Source organism: Hyperoodon ampullatus (genome assembly GCF_949752795.1).
Source record: "Hyperoodon ampullatus genome assembly, chromosome: 3".
NCBI lineage: Eukaryota > Metazoa > Chordata > Mammalia > Artiodactyla > Ziphiidae > Hyperoodon > Hyperoodon ampullatus.
Genome location: NC_136916.1, coordinates 132,511,151 through 132,534,932, shown reverse-complemented (window position 1 = coordinate 132,534,932; position 23,782 = coordinate 132,511,151). Strand labels below are relative to the sequence as shown.

At 38.2% G+C, this 23,782-nt stretch overlaps 1 protein-coding gene and 1 long non-coding RNA gene across 4 annotated transcripts in view; both read left to right on the top strand.

The window, feature by feature from the left end:
• DDHD1 (DDHD domain containing 1) overlaps positions 1–10,022 on the top strand; it is a gene marked incomplete at both ends in the record, with an annotated part of 90,274 nt that extends 80,252 nt beyond the window's left edge. Inside the window, 4 exons of the mRNA XM_079698863.1 lie at positions 562–814; positions 1,828–2,019; positions 4,608–4,691; positions 9,841–10,022. Coding sequence (XP_079554989.1) covers positions 562–814; positions 1,828–2,019; positions 4,608–4,691; positions 9,841–10,022 — 711 coding nt within the window. The remainder of the gene's footprint in view (positions 1–561; positions 815–1,827; positions 2,020–4,607; positions 4,692–9,840) is intronic.
• Positions 10,023–13,075: 3,053 nt separating this feature from the next.
• Positions 13,076–22,880, top strand: LOC307049350. 3 transcript variants are annotated; one of them, XR_013810752.1, is made up of 4 exons: positions 13,076–13,484; positions 18,422–18,660; positions 19,302–19,418; positions 22,790–22,880. It is a non-coding gene; the product is annotated as an uncharacterized lncRNA (long non-coding RNA). The 3 variants fall into 3 exon arrangements; XR_013810753.1 differs by lacking the exon at positions 22,790–22,880 and having other exon boundaries at positions 13,076–13,249; positions 13,360–13,484; positions 19,302–19,659; XR_013810754.1 differs by lacking the exon at positions 22,790–22,880 and having other exon boundaries at positions 13,081–13,484; positions 19,302–19,659.
• Positions 22,881–23,782: the final 902 nt, after the last annotated feature.

Sequence of the window (23,782 nt, the reverse complement as noted above, 5' to 3'; positions counted from 1 at the left end):
GAGTGTCGTATAGTTAATAAGTGACAGAGGCCAGAATATAAACTCGGGGAATTCTGATGCCAAGTCCATTGCCTTTTCTACTATATCATCCCTACTTCACATTAGACAAATGGTCTTATACCATCATCTAGTGTTTGTTACTATATTAATCTACTTGAAAGTAGGGTTTACTGGGAGCTTAGATATTAAAAATTGACCTTATTTGCTGTGTTCCAGGTTACTGTTTACTGCTTCAGTTTTGTTTGTGAGACTAATATAAATCTAATTGCTAGATGATATCAGAACATAATAAAAATGAATATTTCTCTGAAAAACAAATTAATGGGCACTATTAGCCTAGACTAATTGTTTTTTTATAGTCTCATCAAGGATCTATAATTAGACAAACTACATATGTGAAGAAATAAGTGAAGAAATAAGAATGCATGTTAAGAATATCAGGTTTTTAAACATTTGCTAAGGTCTACTGAGCATGCAATAAAATAAGAATGAACAGTTTACTAAAATCCAAGCATTGTACCTTAATGTTTTGTTTCTTTGAATTTTTTTTTTTAAATCAAGGCTTATAGATTAGAACCGTTAATACTGAAACACTACAGCAACATTTCACCAGTCCAGATCCACTGGTATAATACTTCCAATCCTCTACCTTATGAGTATATGAAGCCAAGCTTTCTTCACCCAGCAAAAGAACCTACCTCAATTTCAGACAGTGAAGGCATTTCAACAATACCAAGCCCTGTGACTTCACCAGTCTTGTCCCGCCGACACTATGGGGAATCTATAACAAATATAGGCAAAGCAAGCATATTAGGTAATTTCTTTTCAGTATTCCTTATCAATGAATTTAAGCACTTTTATATAGACATTAAATTTTAAGTACTTGGAAATACTCTATGTATTACAAAACATCCAACAGTTAATCCTCATGGTTAGAGTTAACCACCTTCTCACTGTTCATATTTGAGGGCAAAAGCCCTAAAGTTCTCTTAATTAGATCAGATCCTGTAGTTAAAGAATATGAGATAGCTGGATGCACAAAAGAAGATCGGGGAATCAAGTCCCTCATTTTAATCTTGGCCCCATCCCTTACTGTGAGATCTTGGGAAGTCACGTAGTTTTTAATGCTCTGCTTCCTCATCCATGAAATGAGGGAGTGCTTGAGTACCAAGGGTGCCCCTGCCGACCAGTTCTCTGATCCCTGGCCTAAAAGTCTCTTGAAATATGTGTCCTTCCTGAGGGCAACAAGGGTATTTAATTTCTCTTTGAATGATCTCCAGTACCAGCCACAATGGTGTAGCGCCAGAGTCCAGTTCTGTGCCACTTTGGTTTGTCCATTGCTTTTGGTTACAAGTTGCCTTAGTATAAAATGCCACAAGATGGCACTATAAAAAGGCTTTATCTGCTGGACTCATTGATATTTGACTTCGTCATAAAGATGGTTTATTCATAGCTTTTTATAACATATCCACTTAACCTCAGGAGTAAGCATATCAATAGTGAATATATGCCTATGTGAATGGCATGGTTCTTTTATTAACATTTTTAATCTTACAAAATACTTTAAAAAACAATGATCACAAATAAAATAGAATCTTTATTACTTTGTAAGCTATATTCCTGGAGTTTGTACAACTCTCATTCTATTCAACACCATTTTTATTTAGAAACCTACAATATAAATTGTAATTTTCTTATGTACCCACCCTGGAAAAACGTGACTAGGGCTTAAGCCCTCTGCCAACTGGCTGTAAATATGGGTGGTGCTCTTTAGCCTGGTTTGTGGTGTAATTCAACAGAATGACTGCCCTGTTTTGTGAAATGTAGGGGCTGCGAGCATTGGAAAGGGACTTGGAGGAATGTTGTTCTCAAGGTTCGGACGTTCATCTGCATCACAGCCATCTGAGGCATCAAGGGACTCTGTGGAAGACGAGAAGAAGCCGGTTGCCTCACCTCCCACGTCCACTGTGGCAACGCAGACCCTTGCACATAGCAGTTCTGGCTTTCTTGACTCTGCATGTTAGTTCATACTGTTCTTTACAAGTTTGTACTGTTCCTTTTTAAAATGTGCAGAGCACAAAGGGTTAAGATATTAACACTAGCAGTCAACTCTTAATCTAAAGCCTGCCTTAGCTTTTAAAGAAACAATGCTTTTTCTTCTACTTACATTTTTAGGAATAATCCCTAGGTAAATGCAGTTTTACTCTCTGCGTTGGTGAATTAAGTAAAGAGCATTAATAATCAGGGCCTTGTGGCACAGAGGTGTTACACATCAAGCATAAAACAAATCTCTTTGTGGTAAGCACTCCCTGATTTTTCTAAAGTGGTTTTTTTTTTTTTAAATATGGTCTTCTCAGCCTTAGAAATTCATGTAATTGCTTCAAACCTATGCTGTATTTACTCTTGATACTTTTTAAAACTGCTATGCCAAAGCCGTCCTGGTGCTAATCCCTCAGTTCCCTTCATCCAACTGAATTATAAAACCTTCAGAGCTTTAATTGTATTGGATCCACTGTATTGCTTCCAATCCTATCCCAGCTACCTTGTGTAAAATAGATACTCAAGAAATGAGTGAATGAAAGGATAATTATACTGGACTTATATTAGAATGGAGCTTTATTTAATTTTTTCCAGTGGATTTATAAGGTCTAAACTCTTGAATAGTTGTGAAACACTAATACACTTAGTATATATTTACTTCCAAGGATGTAAACTTGAACCTTATTTTTAAATGTCCAGTAAAATAAGACTAATAAGTCCTAGTTTTCCATTGACTTACATAAGGAAATGTTGACTCTGAAACCAGCTACTTCCTTTCTGTAACTATAGCAAGAAAATTTTATTTTCTTCCTCTAAAAATCTTTAAACATTTCATTTCAGATACTTAGAGCCTTGTTTTCTTACTGTGTCTGCTACTCTGAATTTTAAAACAACCAGCGTTCATTGCCGTACGACAGTCCTAGGGTCTGGATCTTTCTCCAGAGTCACCTCCACTCCATGATGAATTATCCTAGCCATTTCTGAGTTGGGCATTCCTATTTGGGCCAATTCCATTTTTTTAACTTAATCCTATCTATGTCAGACTCTGAGTACTAAAAATTTTATAATTGCAAGCCTTTTGAACACTGCCTAGAAAATTCATTTCAGATTTTGATATTTGTACAAAATTCATAGTTTTCTTATAAGAGTTCCCATACTATTGCTGACTTAAACTCTCACCTCTGCTTACTATCAGAAATGAGATTGTGAAAATACAAAATTCTGTTATAACATGCAGATGTCAAAGGAAAACTAAACTTCTGAGGAAAAATAACTTCAAAGAATTTTGTAAAATGGCAGGTAAATAGTCACAATTCCTTGTAATGTTAATGCACAGCAATGATGCTAGTAAACATTAGGGTGAATGAGGGAACAAGAAGAGCAGGGTATTTTGAGCCCAAGAGACGGGGTAATGAAGACATACAGAGAGAAGTCTATAGGGTCTGAGAGAAGAAACCTATCTTTCAGTTTTTCTACTATTTAACGTAGAAATTTCAAAGTGATAATAAAGAAGAAACCTATTTCTTCTTCCAGTACAAGTGAGTAGAGATGCTTAGCTGTATTGCATTATTATATTTTAATATCTTAACAGAGTATGTTTTCTGTCATTCTAGCATATAAATTCTTTGTTGGTCCTAATGGTAAATTACTTGCCAACTATAGACTCAACTAACTGTGAGCTAATCATGATTTCTTAGTTACATGTACTTATCTTTAGATACAGATTTTAAAAGCCCAACTTTTAAAATTGGACCACTACTACAGGAGAATTATGCCTTTTAAATCAAATCCCCAAGATTCACCTTACTAATTCTTGAACTTGCTTCAGTAATACACTCTTCTATGTAATCCTGATTTAGACAGATTTCTTAAATCATAATTGCTATTTTGGCTATATGTTGCAAATCATAAAACCTTTCTTCCTTAAATCTTCTTTCTGGAATTTGGTCACTGTGATTAGGTGATTCTGGCTTTCTTTCTTCCTTCCTTTCTGCTCACATTTGATTGCCTCAGTTCTTCTCGATAACCTTCATTCTGAAACTGCCAACTTTGATTCTCTTGCTTTTTGAGGGTAAGATGGACACAGACTGTGAATTCATGATCAATCAGGTTTCTCTCTTTGAAGATTTAGTGTTGTCAATTGAAACCATCTTATTGACATCAATTTGAAGCATCTTATATAGCTACTCTTCGTTTCTTTTGAAAAGTATAGGCTTATTTCCAGTGGTTTTACTGTTTCATTTCTTGTACTCCCCTGTGTTTGTAACATATTATGAAAAGAATCTGTTTCTTTTAGCATTGTTTTGCCTCTAGGTTAGAACTTAAATGAACTATACATTTGGGAGATATTTGGGTGTTAACAGATTATGACATATTTCAGAGTTAATTATGCTTACATTTTCCATGAAAGAGCTCTTCACAAAAACCAACGTGTGTACTTCTTTATGTAAGCTAGGTTTAATCAGCTTATTTGGGAGTATTGTTCTAACTTTTGGCCACTGCATCACTGAGGGCCATTTGTAACCATCAGCCAACACTTTACAGCATCTTGTGTTTTTTTTTCACAGATTTCAGACTTCAAGAATCGTTCTTTAATCTCCCACAACTTCTTTTTCCGGAAAATGTAATGCAGAATAAAGATAATACCCTCGGTATGGTATATGTCAGGAATAGCATTCAGAGCACTATGAAAATGATCTACTTAGATTTCTCCTGCTCATTGAAAAATTGGATCAGTTCTATGAGATCAGCTTGAATGTTACCATTAATAGACTATTTTATATGTATTCTCTTCCTGTATTTTCTAATCTTAAATGTAGTGGTCCAGAAACCCCCGAGTATTGATTAGACACTTAATGTGCTAAAATATATGATACTCCTATATGCTTCTACAAAGAAGGAACCTTTTAGAGAGGTGAGAAAAGCATGAGGCCATTCTCTTTCTCCTCTATTGCCCTACAGTCTTCAAAGAGATTCAGTATTCTTTTCATGTAATATACTTAAAAGGATTTCATAGTATAAAGGATTTTATCATTTCTGAATATTTCAGATATTAATAACACTTCCCCTAGAGCTGTTGGTATGCCATAACTGATACTGATTTCAACATAAATATTTAATGTTCTTTAGAGGTGTAGGTTCGCTTTGAAAAAATTATTATTATTGGATGTAAGAGATATTTTCAGTCTCAATTTTCAGCAGATTCAAAATGTATCAGTAAAGATTAATCTTAGCAGTTTAAAATTATTTTCATCATTAACTTCTCATTCCTTTTTTTATAGCTCCTTTCTCTTTCCTTTTTTTTAAATATTGAATTTTACCTTTAACAAAAAAATAAGTTACAGGTGTTTCCTTTGATTTTTTAACCATATCTAATTTTATAATTTCTGTATTTATAATTGCTAATTTTCATGCGTTTTTTTCTATTTTCAAAAAAAAAATCTTATTTGATATAGATTCCAAAACAGTGTTTCAGCATAACAAGCTGACTTGGGTTTTGGGCTCTATAACAGCAGTTTGTGTTGATCTAACTCAGTGAAATCCCCTCAACAAATGATCTTATATAAGTGCTCTCTCTGGCCTCTGTTCATGTAGTGGTCACTTCCATAGAGAAATAATTGATGTGTGCTTTTTGCATATTTAGTTGGAGAAAGGAAAATTAATCCACTCATACATTTGTCCTACATTCAAGTAGTCCTTTTTATTCACGACCTTAAAACCATCCCAGCTACCCAAGCAATTAGACCACTAATCATAATTGCACCACACTGATCTGATTCAGATGGTATTATGTATATGGCTTCTATTTTCTCTTTTCCTGTTTTTATTCATTCAACAATTTTACCATGAACCAAGTAGGTAGTCACTAGAAAAGATACCAGGATGAAACAGATTTCATTGCTGCCCATTAAGATTTTAAATGCTGGTGTGGAAGTTAAGTATTTTTTAGAGGGCATATATTCTAGTAGGGAAGGTAGATAACTACAGGAATAATTATAATATATGATAGAATGTGATGAGCCACATAACAGAGAAACAGGTAAAGGCCTCTGTCAGTTCTAAGGAATGAGAAAATGATTTAACCTGGGGAAATCAAAAAAGCTTTGTGGAAGTAGGATTTGGACAAGCAGAGATGAAGAGACAGTGCAGAGAGAATAAACAGCATAAGCAGAAACAGAGGTGGGAAGCACAGGGTATGTAGAGAACCATAAGTTAGTTTTGAGGAGAACCAAGGATGAGTGGAAGGGAGTAGTTCTGAATATGATCAGGAACATTTCTCCAACCAGATGGTAGAGGATCCAATAAATCTGGGCATCTCCAGGAGTTTCTTTATATTCGACCCGTGAGCCTGTATTTACCCAAATAGCCCATCTGTTGTCAAATGTTAGGTATATGAATGTCTTTCAGGGTATATTAGTGTCGGGAAATTTGGGGGTTACAAATGACAACTGATCATAAAACTCATTATGGAGTTTTTGTTATTTTTTTCAAATAAAGGATGGTTAGAGAATATTCTTAAATATATTTGAAGCTATGATAAGTCACAAAATGTAAATATTCCTTGGATGTCCAACACCTAACCACATGAAATATATAGTCGCTCTGAGGCAGCACAAAAATAAGAAGACATAACTTATCAAGAACTCTGAGCACAATCTTTCTTATTGCAAATGAATCTTTCACCAGTCATTTGGAAACCCAGTTTCCTTTACCTAGTACTTTAAGTGGTTTTCTTGGTATCTACCTGAAGCAAAAAATCATGCAATTATGACCATAATTGTTATTTACAAATAAGATAACTTTTAAGATTCATTAAGTTTTTGAAAATTTCTCTCCAGGGAAGTTAAGACACTCCCATTAAATAGAAGAAACCTGTCTAGTTAGTACACATTATAATACTAAGATGGTGACTTTCTATTCATATATTTTACTTTTCAACACCATATCCATGTTGACAGGCCCTGTGCACAAAAGAATTCTCTGCTGAAGGCACAGTGCAAATTGTTGATGATTGTTAAAAGCCAACAACCTTTTTTTCATTTTTACCTCTCTTCAGTTGTTCAGGAATCTCATTCTTTTTTTTTTTTTTTTTTTTTTTGTAGATAGAGGAATTTTAGCACTTAGGCACTCAAGAGAGAGAAAGAAGGGCAAAGTGATGATTTTATGTTCTCCTTTCTTTTTGACCTAACTCAGTGAGAGAAACTCAGAAAAAACTACTAACCTGTATGGTGCCACCCCTTCTTGATATGGTAACAATGAGAAAGTGGGTCCAAGGCAACTCCATGTAGATTTGGGCCAACTTTGGCCAAGAGCACATCTCATAGCACATATATTGATGGAATAGTGCTGCCATGTAGTAACCCCACTCCCTTGGGAATTCTGTGATCTACAGAAAGGGGGAAGATGAGACATAGGCCCTCTTACATCCATCCATCCACCTGCAAAACCAACACAAATGTGAGGTCAGCTGCAATGGCAGCCAGACTGCCTGGGGTAAACCTTTTAAGGAAGATGAGAGACTAAAATAGGTTCATCAGGTACAAGCTGGCTACCTAATTCCCATTTTGATGGGGACAACCTACAGATAAATAGAAAGGGATAGGGAGGGGCAATCTAGTTAGTGACACTTACTGAAGATCCTCTGGGTGATGAGAAGTACAAGGGCATATAATATAATGGAACAATAAATTTATCATTTGAGTTTATAGTATATGAAAGGCAGTGTTGCACAGTAATAGCATATTAAGAGTACATTTCAGGGACATAAAATCAAAGTGGAGCCAAATAACACTAGTTGAAAATCTCCCTTTCTTTGACTTTAAAACAACAGTTCAACCTAAGACTTGGACTAGGAAGACATTCTACAGTGGCATTTAAAAGTGAATTCTTAGAAATAACTTGGTGTGGGCTTCACCAGTTTTACTGTGTATGTTTCCCATCTCCTCTGTTTTTCCTCTTATTTCTCCTTTTTTTTCTTTATAACTAACTTCACCTTGACTCTTCTTCATCGTGCTCGAGAATTCATTTCCTCTTTTCGTCTTCCTGTCTGTTGTGACAGAATGTACCTACCAATTTAACACAAATGTCCCATGGAATACAAAAGATAAAAAATTAAGACATTACTATCCCACAGTTCTACGTGTGGATTTCAACTATTTCTTATTATGGATTAGCTTATCATAGTTTAAATGAGAAAAATACTTTGTTTTTTTTTTTTTTTTTTTTTTTGCGGTACGCGGGCCTCTCACTGCTGTGGCCCCTCCCGTCCCGGAGCACAGGCTCCGGACGCGCAGGCTCAGCGGCCATGGCCCACGGGCCCAGCCGCTCCGCGGCATGCGGGATCCTCCCGGACCGGGGCACGAACCCGTGTCCCCCGCATCGGCAGGCGGACTGTCAACCACTGCGCCACCAGGGAAGCCCTGTATTTTGTTTTTTAAAAAACTTTGTAAAAAGCCTATGTTGATATATTTCATGGGGTTTTATAACCTAACTGGGTATTTATGCTGTTTAAGTGTAAACCTTATCTAAAAATGTATAGATATTTTCTGACATTCTTTGTCAGAAAAGCACAATTGAATAGAAAAATAACAACTGTAAATGCATTTTTAAATCACCAAATGGTATTGTCACAAAATACCTGTTTAAAATAAGCATTAGCTAAACATTTGTGTGAAATCATTCTCTAAAATGATGTGATTTCCTATATGCAATTACCAAATTTCCAGGGTAACGCAAAACCCAACTTTTCCTCCCACCCCCTTAGTTTTTGCCAGTTTTTACTTTTCACATCTGCTGGTACTCTGAACAAAGAGTAGACTTTGAGTGTCTGAATAGTAGTGATTTCAGTGCTTTTTATTTTTAAGACAGACCCTTCAAAATATTGTATGGCTCATTGACAGTTTTAAAGGAGTTCCTGAAGATCAAATTATCGTTTTCTAAGTGTTCTAAGGATTTGTTAGATGAACCGATCGCAATCTTAGAGCCTTGATTTGGTAAGGTGGTTTTTCTCTAACACGTATTGCAGGGACTTTCTGTGTGTTTAGAAAAGACTTGAGTGAATTCACTGAACTGTTTGAAGACAACACCGTTATAAAATGAAATCCTTCCTCTCAAGAATTACCATTGTTCCTCCCAGTTTAACTTTCCTGGCCACCTAGTGGATTCTTTTATTAAACAAACATTTAATGAGCGTGTATGTCCCAGGTGCATGTTAGGCCCTGCTGACAGGATAGAGACTAGGGTGTGTCATGGCTGCCTTTGAGGAATTCAGCCAAGTGGAGAGGAAAACGTGGTAGGACTGTAATAGATGTTATCTTCCAACACGTCTCCCTGAGCCAGTTGATGTAAAGGGCCTCCCCAATGAAGGAGACTTTGAGTGCCCTGTTGCACTCCTGCAGGCATTGTTACATGTAAGCCTGGCCCATCATTCTGCAAGAAGGCTGTTTGCCTTATTTTACGGATTAGGCACAAAGATTAAATGGGAAAGCCAGGATTTGAGCCCAGTTTCTTTATTCCAAATATACTATGTGATACCAAGCGAGATTTTTGTTTATTTGCTTTATTATTCCATATTGACCTGAGCATACAAAGGAAAGGGTTCACCAAATAGAATCCTGAGCTGCTGAGGCTCTTGAGTGTTTTTTCCTGTAAGATTAGAGTGGAAAGTCACTTTTTAAAAAATAGTAATAATAATTAGGAGAGTCACTTCTATTTGGTAAATTTTTATTCTCAACTCTAGTAAGTCTATATAGAACCAATCTTGTAATACTTATTCATTTGTTTGACTTCTTTTCCTTTTAGTGGAATTGGATCACAGAATTGATTTTGAACTCAGAGAAGGCCTTGTGGAGAGCCGCTATTGGTCAGCTGTCACATCGCATACCGCCTATTGGTCGTCCTTGGATGTTGCCCTCTTTCTTTTAACCTTCATGCACAAACATGAGCACGATAATAGTGCAAAACCCAACTTTGATCCAGTCTGAACTGTTGAAGGACATTAATGGCCCCAAACTGACTTTTTTCTGTTAAAATATGTGTGTCAACATATGGAAGTTTCAGGTTTAAGTATGTTTCACTTTTGTTTAGGGTAAGAAATATTTGAATTTAGAAGCACTTTATTTTACTTTAAAAAAACAAAGCAAATGTTCAGTCTGAAAGAAGTTATTTATAGTTTTCCTCATTTTAAGTATGAGTCTGACAGAACCCCCTGCAGAGAATCAAGCAAGACCTGGAAGTAAGGAGGACTTGGGTGGACTGCAAGGTTATAGATCACAATCTAATTTCTCCCAAATATAAAGGCATATTAATGGGTTGAATCTAATGTATTAACCAAAATATGTTATAAATCTAAAATGATCAAGGTCCAGGGTATTCTACGTAAAGATCACAAGGTGGTATCATTGTTTTCGATTTCCATGGAAGCTTCCATTTCCACAATTTCTTTGAAACATGAGTGTGACAGATTTTAAATGTTTTGAATTTAACTTGTTTAGAAAAACTAATGCTAAAATAGAAGCAACATTTGAACTATTGTATTTATAGTTTATTACCTCTAATTGTTTTATGTCAATGTATGAAACATTACATTTTTAAAAATGTTTCCTTTGAACAATTTAAGAACCATATTTATTTTCTATAGTGTTAAGACCCTTTTTTCTCAGAACTCCATCTTTGTACTCTTCAGATGAATATATAGACACTGTGGCATACTTTCAGCATTTTTTTCATTAAAAAGTTGTAGTTTTACACAAATAACACTAGTTCAATTATTTTGAAAAAAAATGAACTTTTTATTATGTCCCATGTACCTCAGAGAAAGCTGAAGTTTTCTAAACTTGACATGGAATATTCCATAATGGATACATTTAATAAACTTTACTGGAAAATCAGTAAACTTCTTTGGAGTAGGGAGTATGACAACTAAATTTTAAATATATAAGCATCTGTGTGCCAAACAATTAACATATAAAAAGGGAATGGAGTGCCACTAAAGTGTTTAAGGAATCGTAATTGAGACATAGACACAATAGTTCAGGATTCTGAGGCATTGAAAGAGTTTCCTCAGCTGTAATTTTTTCCACAGTGCTTTTCATCTGAGGAGCTCAAAGTGCTTTGCGATTTAATAATCTATGTAGTAGTTTCTTGAGGTAAGTAAATGAGTGTTATTCTCATGTTACATGTTAGTACACTAAGGCACCAAAACATTTAAAGTGCCTTGAATTAGATTACAGAGCAAATCAGAGCTCAGACTGAAGACAGACCATATTCTTTTATGTGCTGTTCATTGACTGATAATTCACATGTGACCTCTTGTTTTGCAAACAGTAATAACAGAAGTTGCAATTCATAATTTGGAAAAATGACTGTGAAGCCAGTACTTTACCTTACTCGTCATATACATTCTTGGGTTCTCACACTCAAAGGAGGAGTTACTTAGAGGGGATCAGTAGCCATCTTTGCCACAACCAACCCATACTTCTGAGAGGCTTCCACTGGGTTCCACTTAAGGTGCTGTCTTTGCTTATCTTAGCTCCCCAGGAATCGTCAAACTGGGAGCAAAGTTGGTCGATTGTACATCTCACCTTCTCCTTTCTTTTTAAGATGATAGAATCTTTGGATTACTTGTAGGTTTTACTCAGCACTGTCAGTCCTCTATCTGTTTTGGTCTTCCATTGAATTTGCACAACATAAAGCACTTCTTTTTAGTGCTTAAAAAGATCCCAAGGCTCCATGCCCAAATACGTGACTCACTAAGAAACTCTTGCTATAAAAGGCTTTTGATGCAATCTTAGCAAAGCTGAAGCAATATCTTTCGAATTTAGAGATTCCTGTGAACTCAGGTCATTCTCATACCCTGTTTATTTCGTAGGTCTATTTACTTCTCAGGAGAATTAAACTCATATCCCATATGACTTTATCATTAAAGGTATGTGAGCATTTGGGTGGTATGACACTCACATGCCTAAGAGCTTTAAGGGATTCATTCTCTTTTTTTGGTGGGGGGGCGCTGCCCTGGGTCTTCGTGTGGCTTGCAGCTTCTCTAGTTGCACGCTTAGTTGCAGTATGTGGGATCTTAGTTCCCCGACCAGGGATTGGACCTGGACACCCTACATTGGAAGCGTGGAGTCTCAACCACTGGACCACCAGGGAAGTCCCAAGGGATTCATTCTTAACCAGTAGACTGTGAAGAGCCCCTTTTACCTGAGAGGATTGAAAACCTAGCAAACCTTTTCATTTGATATAGAGTAAAAAGAAAAGTATATTCCCATAGCTATAGGAATATATCTGCTTCCCTTTTTTCATATTGAGGAAAAAAATCCAATTTAACCACATGGAAGTTATTTGAGTTCTTGAAAATAGTAACATTCAAAACCCCCTTTTCAAAATGAGATATTCTGGATTATTGGATAGGGGTTTTGTTTTCAATTCATTATTTCATCAATAGAGATGGCGATTTTGATTTCACAGTACTCTTCTTGTTTCCATGTCTGCATGTTATCATGGAATGTACTTGTACGTACTCAAGTAATATACAGAGTATGTGTAATTCTAGCTTGATTTAGAAGCTAAGTCAGTTACTGAGTAATATTTTGCAACTTTATTCCAGCAAGTACTAAATTTTTGATACCATTAAAATTTTATTCTCTATTTTGTGTACCTGCTATGATGATTCTTCTGAGTACTGGTCAGATTGTTCAAACAATTTTAATCTAGTTAGGTCCCCAAGAATTATTTAAACTTAGAATGAGGAGAATGTTTTGTTAGTTCATAACTTTATTTTCAACAGTAATTATGCTTGTGTTATAATCCAGTGTTACAGTATATTAGAACATATTATAAAATGTACTCAGTTTTCCATAGCAAGCCTTAGGAATCTTATGTTTGTCTTCTATTAAATAGCATCTGTCAGCCTTTGGAAATTCTCACATTGAACGTTCTGTAGAAGCCCTCAGACAGTGACATGTAAACATTCATCTCATTCTCATTTTCTCTCTGTTGTTTCCTTGTTGGGGGCTGAAGCATTTGGGTCATATCCTTCCCCCAAAGAGTAAACAGAGGAAAGGAAACCATCAGTGGAGTGTCACGGCCAATTCCACAACTCCTTCCAGTGATGACACTTGAGCCCTTTAAGGTGGAATCGGACCAAACCTAGAAAGTTCACTGTAAGGCCTACAGTAGAGGGAAAAAAACTGAATTGCTTTCTGCTTAGGTTAGTTAATATTTCTGTCATCTCAGCTGTAATGAGTAAGGCATTTGGACAATTGAGAAAACTAATTTGAGTGTTATGTCTTAACAATTGTTTGAATAATCTTTTGTTAGCATGGAAATGGGGCTAAAAAAGATACGCGATATTAAAGAAGAGTCAAGGCAGAGCTAAAAAGAGGATGTAGCAGTCATTGACTGGAGAAAGAACTGGAACTTGACCAGACAGTCTTGAGTGTTGGGTAGGTAACTTCTGTGGTTACTCTCAAGTGTCTCTTACCCAGATTCTGCTGTCATCCCTGCTCCTCAAGCCTCTGCCAGGAGTCAGATGGTCCTCTGGCTGAATTTGAAACACATGCATTAAATCCTTTTATGGTTAGGTATGGGCAACGCATATAGTTTCCTGACATAATAACTTACCTACATAGAAAAACTTTTGCTGTATCTACAGCAGATTCGGCAGGAAGCGCCCCGACTGAACTCTGAACTCTGTTACTTCTAGGATGGCTCTAGGAAGCCTGCAGACCACGCTGTCTCCTTTTGCAGTAGTCAGAGGGAAAGGAAGTTGCCAAGGAAGTATGTGTAGTATTGAGCTTGGAGCAGTGTACAGAATGGCAGGATATAAAATTTCATCTCAAAGGTCTCATTTAGTAAATGTTACTGCTGGCATGATAACAGCCTTGGTCATATGCATCCTATTTTAGTCTTCATTGGATGTTTGCAATGATTCAAAGGATCCTAAAATTTCAGGGTTTGTTCAGATTTTAGAGGTCATCTAGTCCAACCGTGTTTTAGTTTCATGTGAGCATTTAAATAGCATAGAGGTCATGAAAAGTGAAGGGAGGGGTGGCATGTTAGGTTCAGCCCAAAGACATTGAGAGACTAAATACTCAGCAGTAGAGGAGGGAATTTGATGGTGTCTCTAAGGAAAAATGTTGACCACAGTAGAATTCTAAAGCTGGAAGGGCTGTAGATATCCTCATTTTCCAAAGCATGTTCTGGGGACTTTAATAGATGTCGGTTCAGAAAATAAGTTTGGGAAATGCCAAATTTAGAAGACTCCTTTACGGCAGGACTTTCAGGAGCCTCTGATGCATTAAATGCAGTGTGAATCTATCTGGTGCTGTGGGATGGAGGAGGGGGAGTTTTTCCAAACTTATTTAACCATAACTTTATTTATATGAATATACTTAGAGAAGTGCCATCACATTTAATTCCTGTATTTTACAGAGATGTATCGTTTTGTTTGACAAGTGACCACTCCCACCCTATAAGGTCACATGGCCAGCCAATGACAGAGTCAGAATTAGAACCTAGTCCCCTGATTCCCAGCTTTGTCTTACACCACAGTGCCTGTTTCCTTCCCATAATACATATCGAGCTCCTAAATGGCAGAAACTACGTCGGGGTAGGGTGGGGAGTGGGGGCGAGCGCTCGCGCGATGCTTTTGGAGCTGTGAGCTCTCAACGAATGGCTCTAGGCTTGAGTTCCCCAGTTGGTCTCCTTTGTTCCCAGGCTGTCCTGAAAGAGTGCCCTACCGGGTCTGGATAGACTTCCTTTCGTGTCTTAGATTCAAAATACCCAAAAAAAAGAAAAGCAAAAGAGGAAATTTCCTGGCAGTCAAGTGGTTAGGACTCTGTGCTTTCACTGCCGAGGGCTGGGTGGCACAATCAAAGAAAATAATAATAAGCAAAAGAATGAAAAAATTACATAAGAAAAATCCAAAATGCCCAGGATACATTGTATTAGTTTTCCATTCTAGTGACAAATACAAACTTGGTAGGGAAACAAGTTGCACAGTGTTAAATAATGTTTAATATTCCTTTTGTTTCCTTTCTGTACTGTTTATATGTTGACCTTTTATCAATTCATGACAAGTAGAGCCCTTCTAAAACTGTTCCAACATAGGTTAACTAATAGAAATTTTAAAAGTCAAGTACTATGTGGAGAATATGAGACGAGTTTCTGGTGTGTGTGCGTGTTTTCCCCAAAAACAGTCTCTTGGCAGGTAGTTAGCATGAACTTTTCCTCAGCCTTTGTGTTTGAATAGGAGTGGGAGTGCACTTAGTATTGTCTGTTACCTTCAGTTTTTTCATTTATGTGTCACAGAGTGCATCTCGCTTCCTTCCCACTGTACAGTTGCCAGGCTGTGTTGGGAAGCTGTTCTTTAGGGAGGTTACATCTGGTCTTCTGTTGGAGAGTAAGATGAAAAACAAGTATGTTAATACTTGACCTTTAGTACTTTCTCCTGGAAGACATCGAATATCTATGAGCTCCTTCATACCTTCCCTTGACGACACCCACACTCACTACCATCTCTGCTTGATCTCTGAAGATATTTGATTCCCCATGAGCTTTGTGATGGAAAAGTACAACCATTTTGTGGGTCTAAGGCTGTCATAATAAATCCAAACTCCGCCAGTAAGAGTCTGAGAAGTTTTTTGTTTTTTGCTCTTAGGTACAATTCTCAGAGGCAGCTAACACTATGACTCTCTTGCGACCCTTACGTTGTTGCCTTTCTTTCAGCTTCTATGACCTCTTCTTGCGTTTACCCTCCCTAAATGCTGTCAGTGACTACAGTAACAATTCACTGAAGGTGGCCTTTTTCCTTCCCTTTCCTTTGTTGCCTTTCATTTTCAGTTAGCAAAGCAGGTTAGTTTTCTCAGAATGTTCAGTTTTGTTTTTTTTTTTGCGGTACACGGGCCTCTCACTGTTGTGGCCTCTCCCGTTGCGGAGCAACAGGCTCCAGACGCACAGTCTCAGCGGCCATGGCTCACGGGCCCAGCCGCTCCGCGACATGTGGGATCTTCCCAGACCGGGGCACGAACCCGTGTCCCCCGCATCAGCAGGCGGACTCTCAACCACTGCGCCACCAGGGAAGTCCAGAATGTTCAGTTTTACTGAAGCATTATTCCCGTTTGATCTGTGTAGTGATCAGTTCAGAGGGCAAAAAATATATAACTTTCATTTTAGAATTGTCCAGTTTTGATTTTTCTCATTTGGAACTAGTGCGTGCACCTTTAATAGTTTCAAGGAAGTGAGAGATAAATGTAGTTCTCTCCTGGATTACACTGTTTCTCTAGCTGAATGATCCATTCATTATCTCATTCACCAAGTGCAAGTAATTGTGCTCTCTAGTAAACAGCCTCAAAGAGTAGGCTGTTCTAAGCATTCTTGGGAACATATTCCTCCTAATCTTTGATTAGATAATCCAAAAAGTTCATGAAGAGTGAAAATATTAAAATCTACCTCTTCACGAGCAATGGCCACCACACTACCTCCTACGAGGAGGGTCGGTGGCCACTGTGGCACACTGGCTCCCTCAAATGTGAGAGGAAAAGGTTGGCACATTCTGATCTTATAGAATAAAACCCATTCACAGCTTCTCAATTGTGAATGGGTCAAAAGATGACCATAGTCCTCAGGCCTTCAGGCTAATCTGAATATGTGATAACTGATAGAAAAGTAAGTCCAAGAACCCATACAGATTGGGACCAATCACTACCACAGTTCCACTTAACTTCCCATTTCCCTCACCCTTTGGTTGGTGTCAGACTGAAAAGTAGGGTTTTAGGTGTATTTTGTAAGAATCCAGGCATTTCAGTGCTAGATAAAAGCAGTTCCCTCAAGTGGTGTTGACTTTAGATTGGGAAATAAACGGCCAGGATGTAGGGATGACGTATAGAATTTGAGACGGGACAGTGTATGAACTGGAGAAAGAAAAGGCAAACATGGGGAAGGAAAGAAACTTGGTCCCTGGTCATGATAGTCTGGCAGCTTAGACATTTCATTTTCAGAGAAAGGGGGGTGATAGGGTGGGATGGGTCTGATCACAACATCTCTTGAACTGAAGCCCTTGGATGGTTCCATTTATCACTGGAGGCCCTACACCCTAACCCAACCTGCATCTCCTGCCTGAGTTCTCACTGTTTATCTTCAGCAGCATTTCTGTCACAGGCTGCACACCACTGGCCTAAGAATGCATGCATTTTAGTTATTGTAGTGGTTACCTGTTGTTTTTGTCTACCCAACATCCTGTTTCTCTTCCTTTAGGGTCCTCTCCTCCCATCTCCTTATGAAGTACTGCCCTTGCCCTGCCCACTCTGTGTGGTTCTAAGTTGCTAATCCCATAAAAGTCTTCTTGCAACCTTTCCCACCCTTGGTTAAAGTTATTTTGTTTCGCATGAGTCCCTATTATTAAAACAGCATGGTCAAAGCACCGTCTGTACTGTGGCCAGGTGATGGGTACATGTCTCAGATCAGACCATATTTCCCATCTCATAAGCTACAGTGATTATCCCAGAGATAGGCACATGCCCAAAAGTAGACCAAGAAGAGGACTTCCATAGGACTGAGTTGCTGGCCCATATGTGCAGATAGCCTTCTGGGGCTATTCAATACAGTCTGGTGGCACATGGTGTGATGTGAGCATGGAGCCACCTGCACCTGTAGTCAAACTCCACCCCTTCCTCCTGCAACATGGGTTATGTCCCTCTGCTATGGGAGAGAAGGAAGCACACACGGATGAGCAGGGCCAAGAGTTCCTGGAGAACTGAAGCAAATGCCACCCCCAGCGTTCCCAATTCCACTTTCCTGTTATTTGCTTAAGCTATTTTGAGATGGGTTTCTGTCCCTTGGGTCCAGAAGAATTCAAGTTAATAATCATTTGACCAAAAAATAACCTCCACATCCCTAATGGAAATTCTGTGTTTAAGGACAATGTTTTGAAGACTTTCCTCAATCCTCTGGTTGAAATTAATAACAGCTCGTGAGCTCTCATAATAGTCCATTTGGGCTGCTGTAGCAAAAATACCATCAACTGGGTGGCTTATAAAAAGCAAACATTTCCCTCAGCTCTGGAGACTGGGAGGTCCAAGATTCATGGCAATGGCAGATTCAGTGTCTGGTGAGAGACCACTTCCTCAATGACTGCATCTTCCACTGCAACCTCTTTATAAGAACACTAATCCCATTCATGAGGGCTCTACCCTCATGACCTAACCACCTCCCAAAGGCCCATATCTAAACACTATCACATAGGGGACTAGGTCTCAACATAATGACTTTACGGGGGACATTCAGTCCTTAGCACCCCCCATTAACAATGTGTTTGTTGCAATGGTTTCATTTTGCCTTGATTTGGCCTTTGATTACCTGTCGCTTTTTCACTTACTGACAGGCTCTTTAAAGGTAGGGAGCATCGGGCTTCCCTGGTGGTGCAGTGGTTGAGAATCCGCCTGCCGATGCAGGGGACGCGGGTGCCCCGGTCCAGGAAGATCCCACATGCCGCGGAGCAGCTAGGCCCGTGAGCCATGGCCGTTGAGCCTGCGCGTCCGGAGCCTGTGCTCCGCAACGGGTGAGACCACAACACTGAGAGGCCCACATACCGCAAAAAAAAAGAAAAGAAAAAAAAAAAAGGTAGGGAGCATCATCGGACTCTCCATAGGTCACTACATCATAGGGCTCAAATTTATTGAACTATATCTAGACTGGTACTGTGTAAGTGCTAGGAATAACCATGAAAATTACGTGACCGAAATTCATGGGAATTGCTGAATTGGGAGAAGCCGTGAGAATAGGCAAACCCTACATGGAACCAAGAGGCTCAGACAGAAGGGATCTTGCTTTTTCCACAACCAAAGAAAGCAAAATTAATATCTCCTAGGATGTGGCAGAAAAGAAGTAGGAAGTATTGTATGCCAGGGTGAACTTGAAAGTAGATCTTGGGTGTGCTATTTAAAATACTGACTGTTGTATTTACCTGTGCAGAACAAAAATGCCTAATTAGGTATTCATAATTACTCCCCAACTTGTGCCCCATAGTAACTCAGTGGTGTTTCCTACAGTGACCAAGAAGTATTTCCTTCTTGCCATATGCTGTTCCCGAAACGTAGCAGTGCATGTTTACATCTCTCTGCCTTTGCGCTTGCTGTCCCCTCACCCTAGAATGTTTTCTGCTTATTTCCCATTTACGGAGCTTTTACTTATTTTTAAGTCAGTAATCACTGCATTCATGATTAGGAAAAGAAAATTCTCAGTGCTTTCCCAATTCCTTCCAGCTGCAGACTATTTTCTCTGTATACCAGATGGTAATTTATGATTTACCCTCTCTGCAACTGAAACATAAAGGAAGAGAAAACAAGCAAAGGAGGAGAAGATGGAGTTCATGGGAAATGGTAGTTGGTCCATTAATTTGCTTCTGTGAGAGACGTTATAATGTTCTGTTGTGTTTTGTTTATAAAGAAGGGAATGTTTTCCACGTTTCATATGAACAGCTGTCAACTTTGGGAGCACAGCTTTTGTGGAGGGTGAGGACCACCAGTTTGTACCTGTACATAAATGTACAAAGTTTTGTGTCAGTACTTACACAAAACTTTTGCCTCTGATGGTTGACTGATCACGTGCTGTACTAAAGAGAACCTGTGTGGGGAAAGGATACCACAGCACGGCAGAGGGGAAGGACTGCTCCCACAGGAGGTGACAGTGGAAAGTGACCTAGCAAGTGGGAACAACTGGGGCATCTTATTTGGGGCTGACTGGCTCCTCATAGTAACCCCAAGTTGGAGAACACTCCAGTTTGACACATTGAAGCCTGGGAATTTTTCTCAACTAGATCTATGGTTGTAAAGATTTGCTAACATCACCTGTCTCAAGGATTCCCTGCTCATTTTTCCCTCTCTCTACTGTAAGAAGATTTAAGGATATGTCTATATGCATCGGGGGAGGGGGAGAGCTTACTAGCTTGCCAAATTTATTAAACCCTCAATCATGTGGCTTTTGTTAAAATTATTGTTAACATTTACCTGTTTGCTCTCTACCTGGCACTGTGCTAGATGCTTTAGATGAATTCCTTCATTTAATGTTTACAGTGCCCTCCTGAGGTAAACACTGTTGTCAGGCCTTATTTTTCAACAAGGAAACCAAGACATAGAAAGATTGAGGTAACCAGACCCTGGTCACACAGCTACAAGAAGATGGAGCTGCGGTGTATGCTGCTCAAGCCTGTACTGTGCTGCCTCTCCCAGTGCAATGCGTGGGAAAACAGTCTAGATGGGCCTCAGGACCAGACTCTACCTCACTATCTGTAGGTAAAAGCCTGAGAATTGTAACTCAGTCAAAATTCTAGCTTACTCCCCTGCTTGTGATCTCAGATGCTGGTAAAAATAACCACAGTGCTTGCAAGCAGGATAGAAATGAGCATATTTCATGAGAGGAATAAACCAAGGTGATCACATCCTGCTTTGCCCCCTTCAGGGCTAGGAGCAGAAATGGCCGATATCTTGATAGGTGAGTTGCCCAATGAGTATAATCTTACCTGTACTCCTTTAAGTACATACAGCACCTAAATAAAACAGTCCTGGGAATGGTTAACTCGCATTCCCTAGGTTTTGAAAGGCTGAAAAATACCCTGTATTGTAATCTGTCATAATCATCCTGGAACCACATTTTTAATGGTGTGAAGTCTATTGCAGAATTCAGACTCTGAAATCTTTCAGACAGTTCTCCACAATGACATATATATATATATATATGAAGACACTCAGGTTCTGAACTATATAGAGGTCCTTAAGGAGTCCATAAATCTTAAATGAAAAATTGTCATCAAAAGGAACTAGAATTCCCTTTAGTTTAGTTTTTTTTTTTTTCTTTTTCTTTTTCTTTTTATCTTTTGGCCACACCACACAGCATGTGGGATCTTAGCTCCCAGACTAGGGATCCAACCTGCATCCCCTGCATTAGAAGCACGGAGTCTTAACCCCTGGACTGCCAGGGAAGTCCCCTCTTTAGTTTAAATCACGTTTTACATTTCTCTAAGAGGTTCGTCAGACTCTCATGTGACTTGTTTGACACAAATTCTATTAATATGAGGAGAATCATGAAATTTGTGTTTAGTAGAGTCATGAAATTTGTGTTTATGTCATTTTCTTAGACTTGAAAATGCTGTCCTAACTTTATACACCCTTTACCTAATTTACTGTAACACTTTACTTTTGCTCCCCATTTTGCCTCACCTTTTGTTAATTTCTCATGTATAAATGGTTAATATTTATAATCTAAGGAGTTGCTGTGATAGTGGGAATAAAAGGCAAGTGATATAAAACGCCATCTCACCATCACTATTCTCTGTTCAGAGAGGTCTAATTTCAGCATTTTGGCAACACTCTTAATGCTCAACAAACAAGTGAGATCATTGAATCAAACAACTATCCCATTCACAGCTCATCTTTATACTTTTATTAGCTAGATTTTACAACCTGGTCTCTGCCTTGATAATTAAACATTTCAACATCCATATGCCTTTAACTTCACCGCTTAAAACTTGCCCTAAATTTTTGCTTTTAGCCTTTGTCCTACTTTTTGTTATGTCACTAAACAGGCTGAGCATTCAGTAAACTGTACACTATTCAGATGCTTGCATAACATTCTAGTTTAGAGCACAGTAGTCTTTTTGTTGCAGAGGGACAAGCTAAAGAAAGTTCTCATTTATGTGGTGCCAAAAAGCCTCAGATGTTACCTAAGTATGTGTGTCACACTGCTGTACATTTTTAAAATATTTTACCTAAGTCAGGTCTTAATTACACATGACATTGAGGAGAAAAGTGTTGACTAAAAATAAATGATGCAAACAGTACTTGTTTTGGAAATGTAATCCAAAAATATACTCAGATATATGTTGACACATATTTGTGTCCTAAGTAATTCAGTAACTAATGTAGGCGCTTTCTCGGCTCTCTCCATGTTAATTGAACTAGGGTGATGGTAGGCAGTGCCCAGGTTACTGCAGATTAGCAACTGTTTATCAAGTCTTGGCTGACCTTTAGTGAGTGTCAAGGGTGGCATTAAAGATAGCTTTTAAATACATTAGGTATTTACTTAAAAACTTGACGATCCTCCAGCTGGAACACCAGTGTGCCCAGGTATGCAACTCAGTACTATTCATAGTAGAACATTCTCTCACAAGATCTTTGCCTTCTATTAACAATTCAAAAACTGCCCTTCCTGTCTGCACCCTCGTGCCAGGGCTTCCTGAGAACTTATTTACAACAGAGGTTTATCTAAAAATTATAGTCCAAAACCCCTTGGGCAGACAAATGCCATTGATCCCAGCATAACATTCAGGAAGTCACTGATCCAAGTACCATATTCAGCAAATTCCCAGGCATGACCAAACTTGCTAGAAAACCAAAAAGGGAAAATCTGGGAAGTAAGCCAAGATCCTGGGTGTCATTGTACAGCATTCAAGCCAACTCTGATTTCAAAATTCTCCTGAGATGGTTACTCCATGATTGGAATGCATTCCACACTGCTTGGCCACAGATCACCACACAAAAAATACACTGCAGAATTGTGCTTCCATATTGCTTGCTTTTGCAATAGGAAAATTTAATTGTGGGTGGAAAAGTTTGTTTTGTTTTTGAATTTTCTTAAAATCTACTTACTGGTGGGGCATTACCAAATAGTAGATATAAAACTGGGTTAAGATCTTCTATCAAATATAACCTGGGACTAATCCTGTATCTCCTATCTTCCCTGCCTGTTTCCAAAGATGCTGAGAAGAATGAATAAGAAAACATTTTATTTAAGACAGTGTTATAAGCACAAGGAAGACATTATTCAAAAGATATGGACAAGAAATGGTAAGCCTTAAATAACAGGTGAGTAGTGATATCCCTAAGTAATCTATTGATATGATGCAACCTCAATAAAAATGCAGCAGGATTTTATTTGAAGACAAACTATTTCTCAAATTTATATTGGAAAAATAAACAAGAATAGCAAGGAAATTTCTTAGGGGAAAGAAGAGTAATAAGGGTAATTAGACCTACTATCAGGTAAAACATAGTGTAAAGCTACTGTGACGAAAACACTATAGTGTATGAAGAGACAAGAGAGACCAATGGAATAAACTAGAAAGCCCAGAAAGGCATCAAATAGATAAATTTAGTCTATGATAAAGTTGGTATTTTAAATCGCTCAGTGAGAAGAATCTAAATTAAAAGTATGAGATACCACTTTTCCCCTGTAAGGCTGACAAAGTTCAAAAAGCTTGATAATGTACTCTGTTGGTCAGGGTCTAGGAAACAGATATTCTCAATTGTTTGCCAGCGGAAACATGAATAGGTGTTTGCCCTTTGGTAGGCAATTTGGCGATAGCTATCAAAATTGTAAATGCCCATACCCTTCAATTCAGCAATTCTGTTTCTACAAATGTATCCTTCAAATGTTCTCACGTGTGCAAAATGACCTACATATAAAGTAATTCATTGCAGAACTGTTAGTGACAACAAAAGATTAGAACTAATGTAAATGTCCATTGATTGGGATTGGTTAAATAAATGATGGTACCTCCATAAAGTGGAATGATGTGCACTTTAAAGATTTAAGAAATTAAAGATAAGGCAGTTCTGGATGTACAGATATAAAACAATCCCCAAGCTATATGGTTAAGTGAAAACCAAAACGCAGAACAGCATGTATAGAATGTAGAATGTATAGAATGTAATCTATTGTGAAGGGGGTTGGGAGGTATAAAATACCT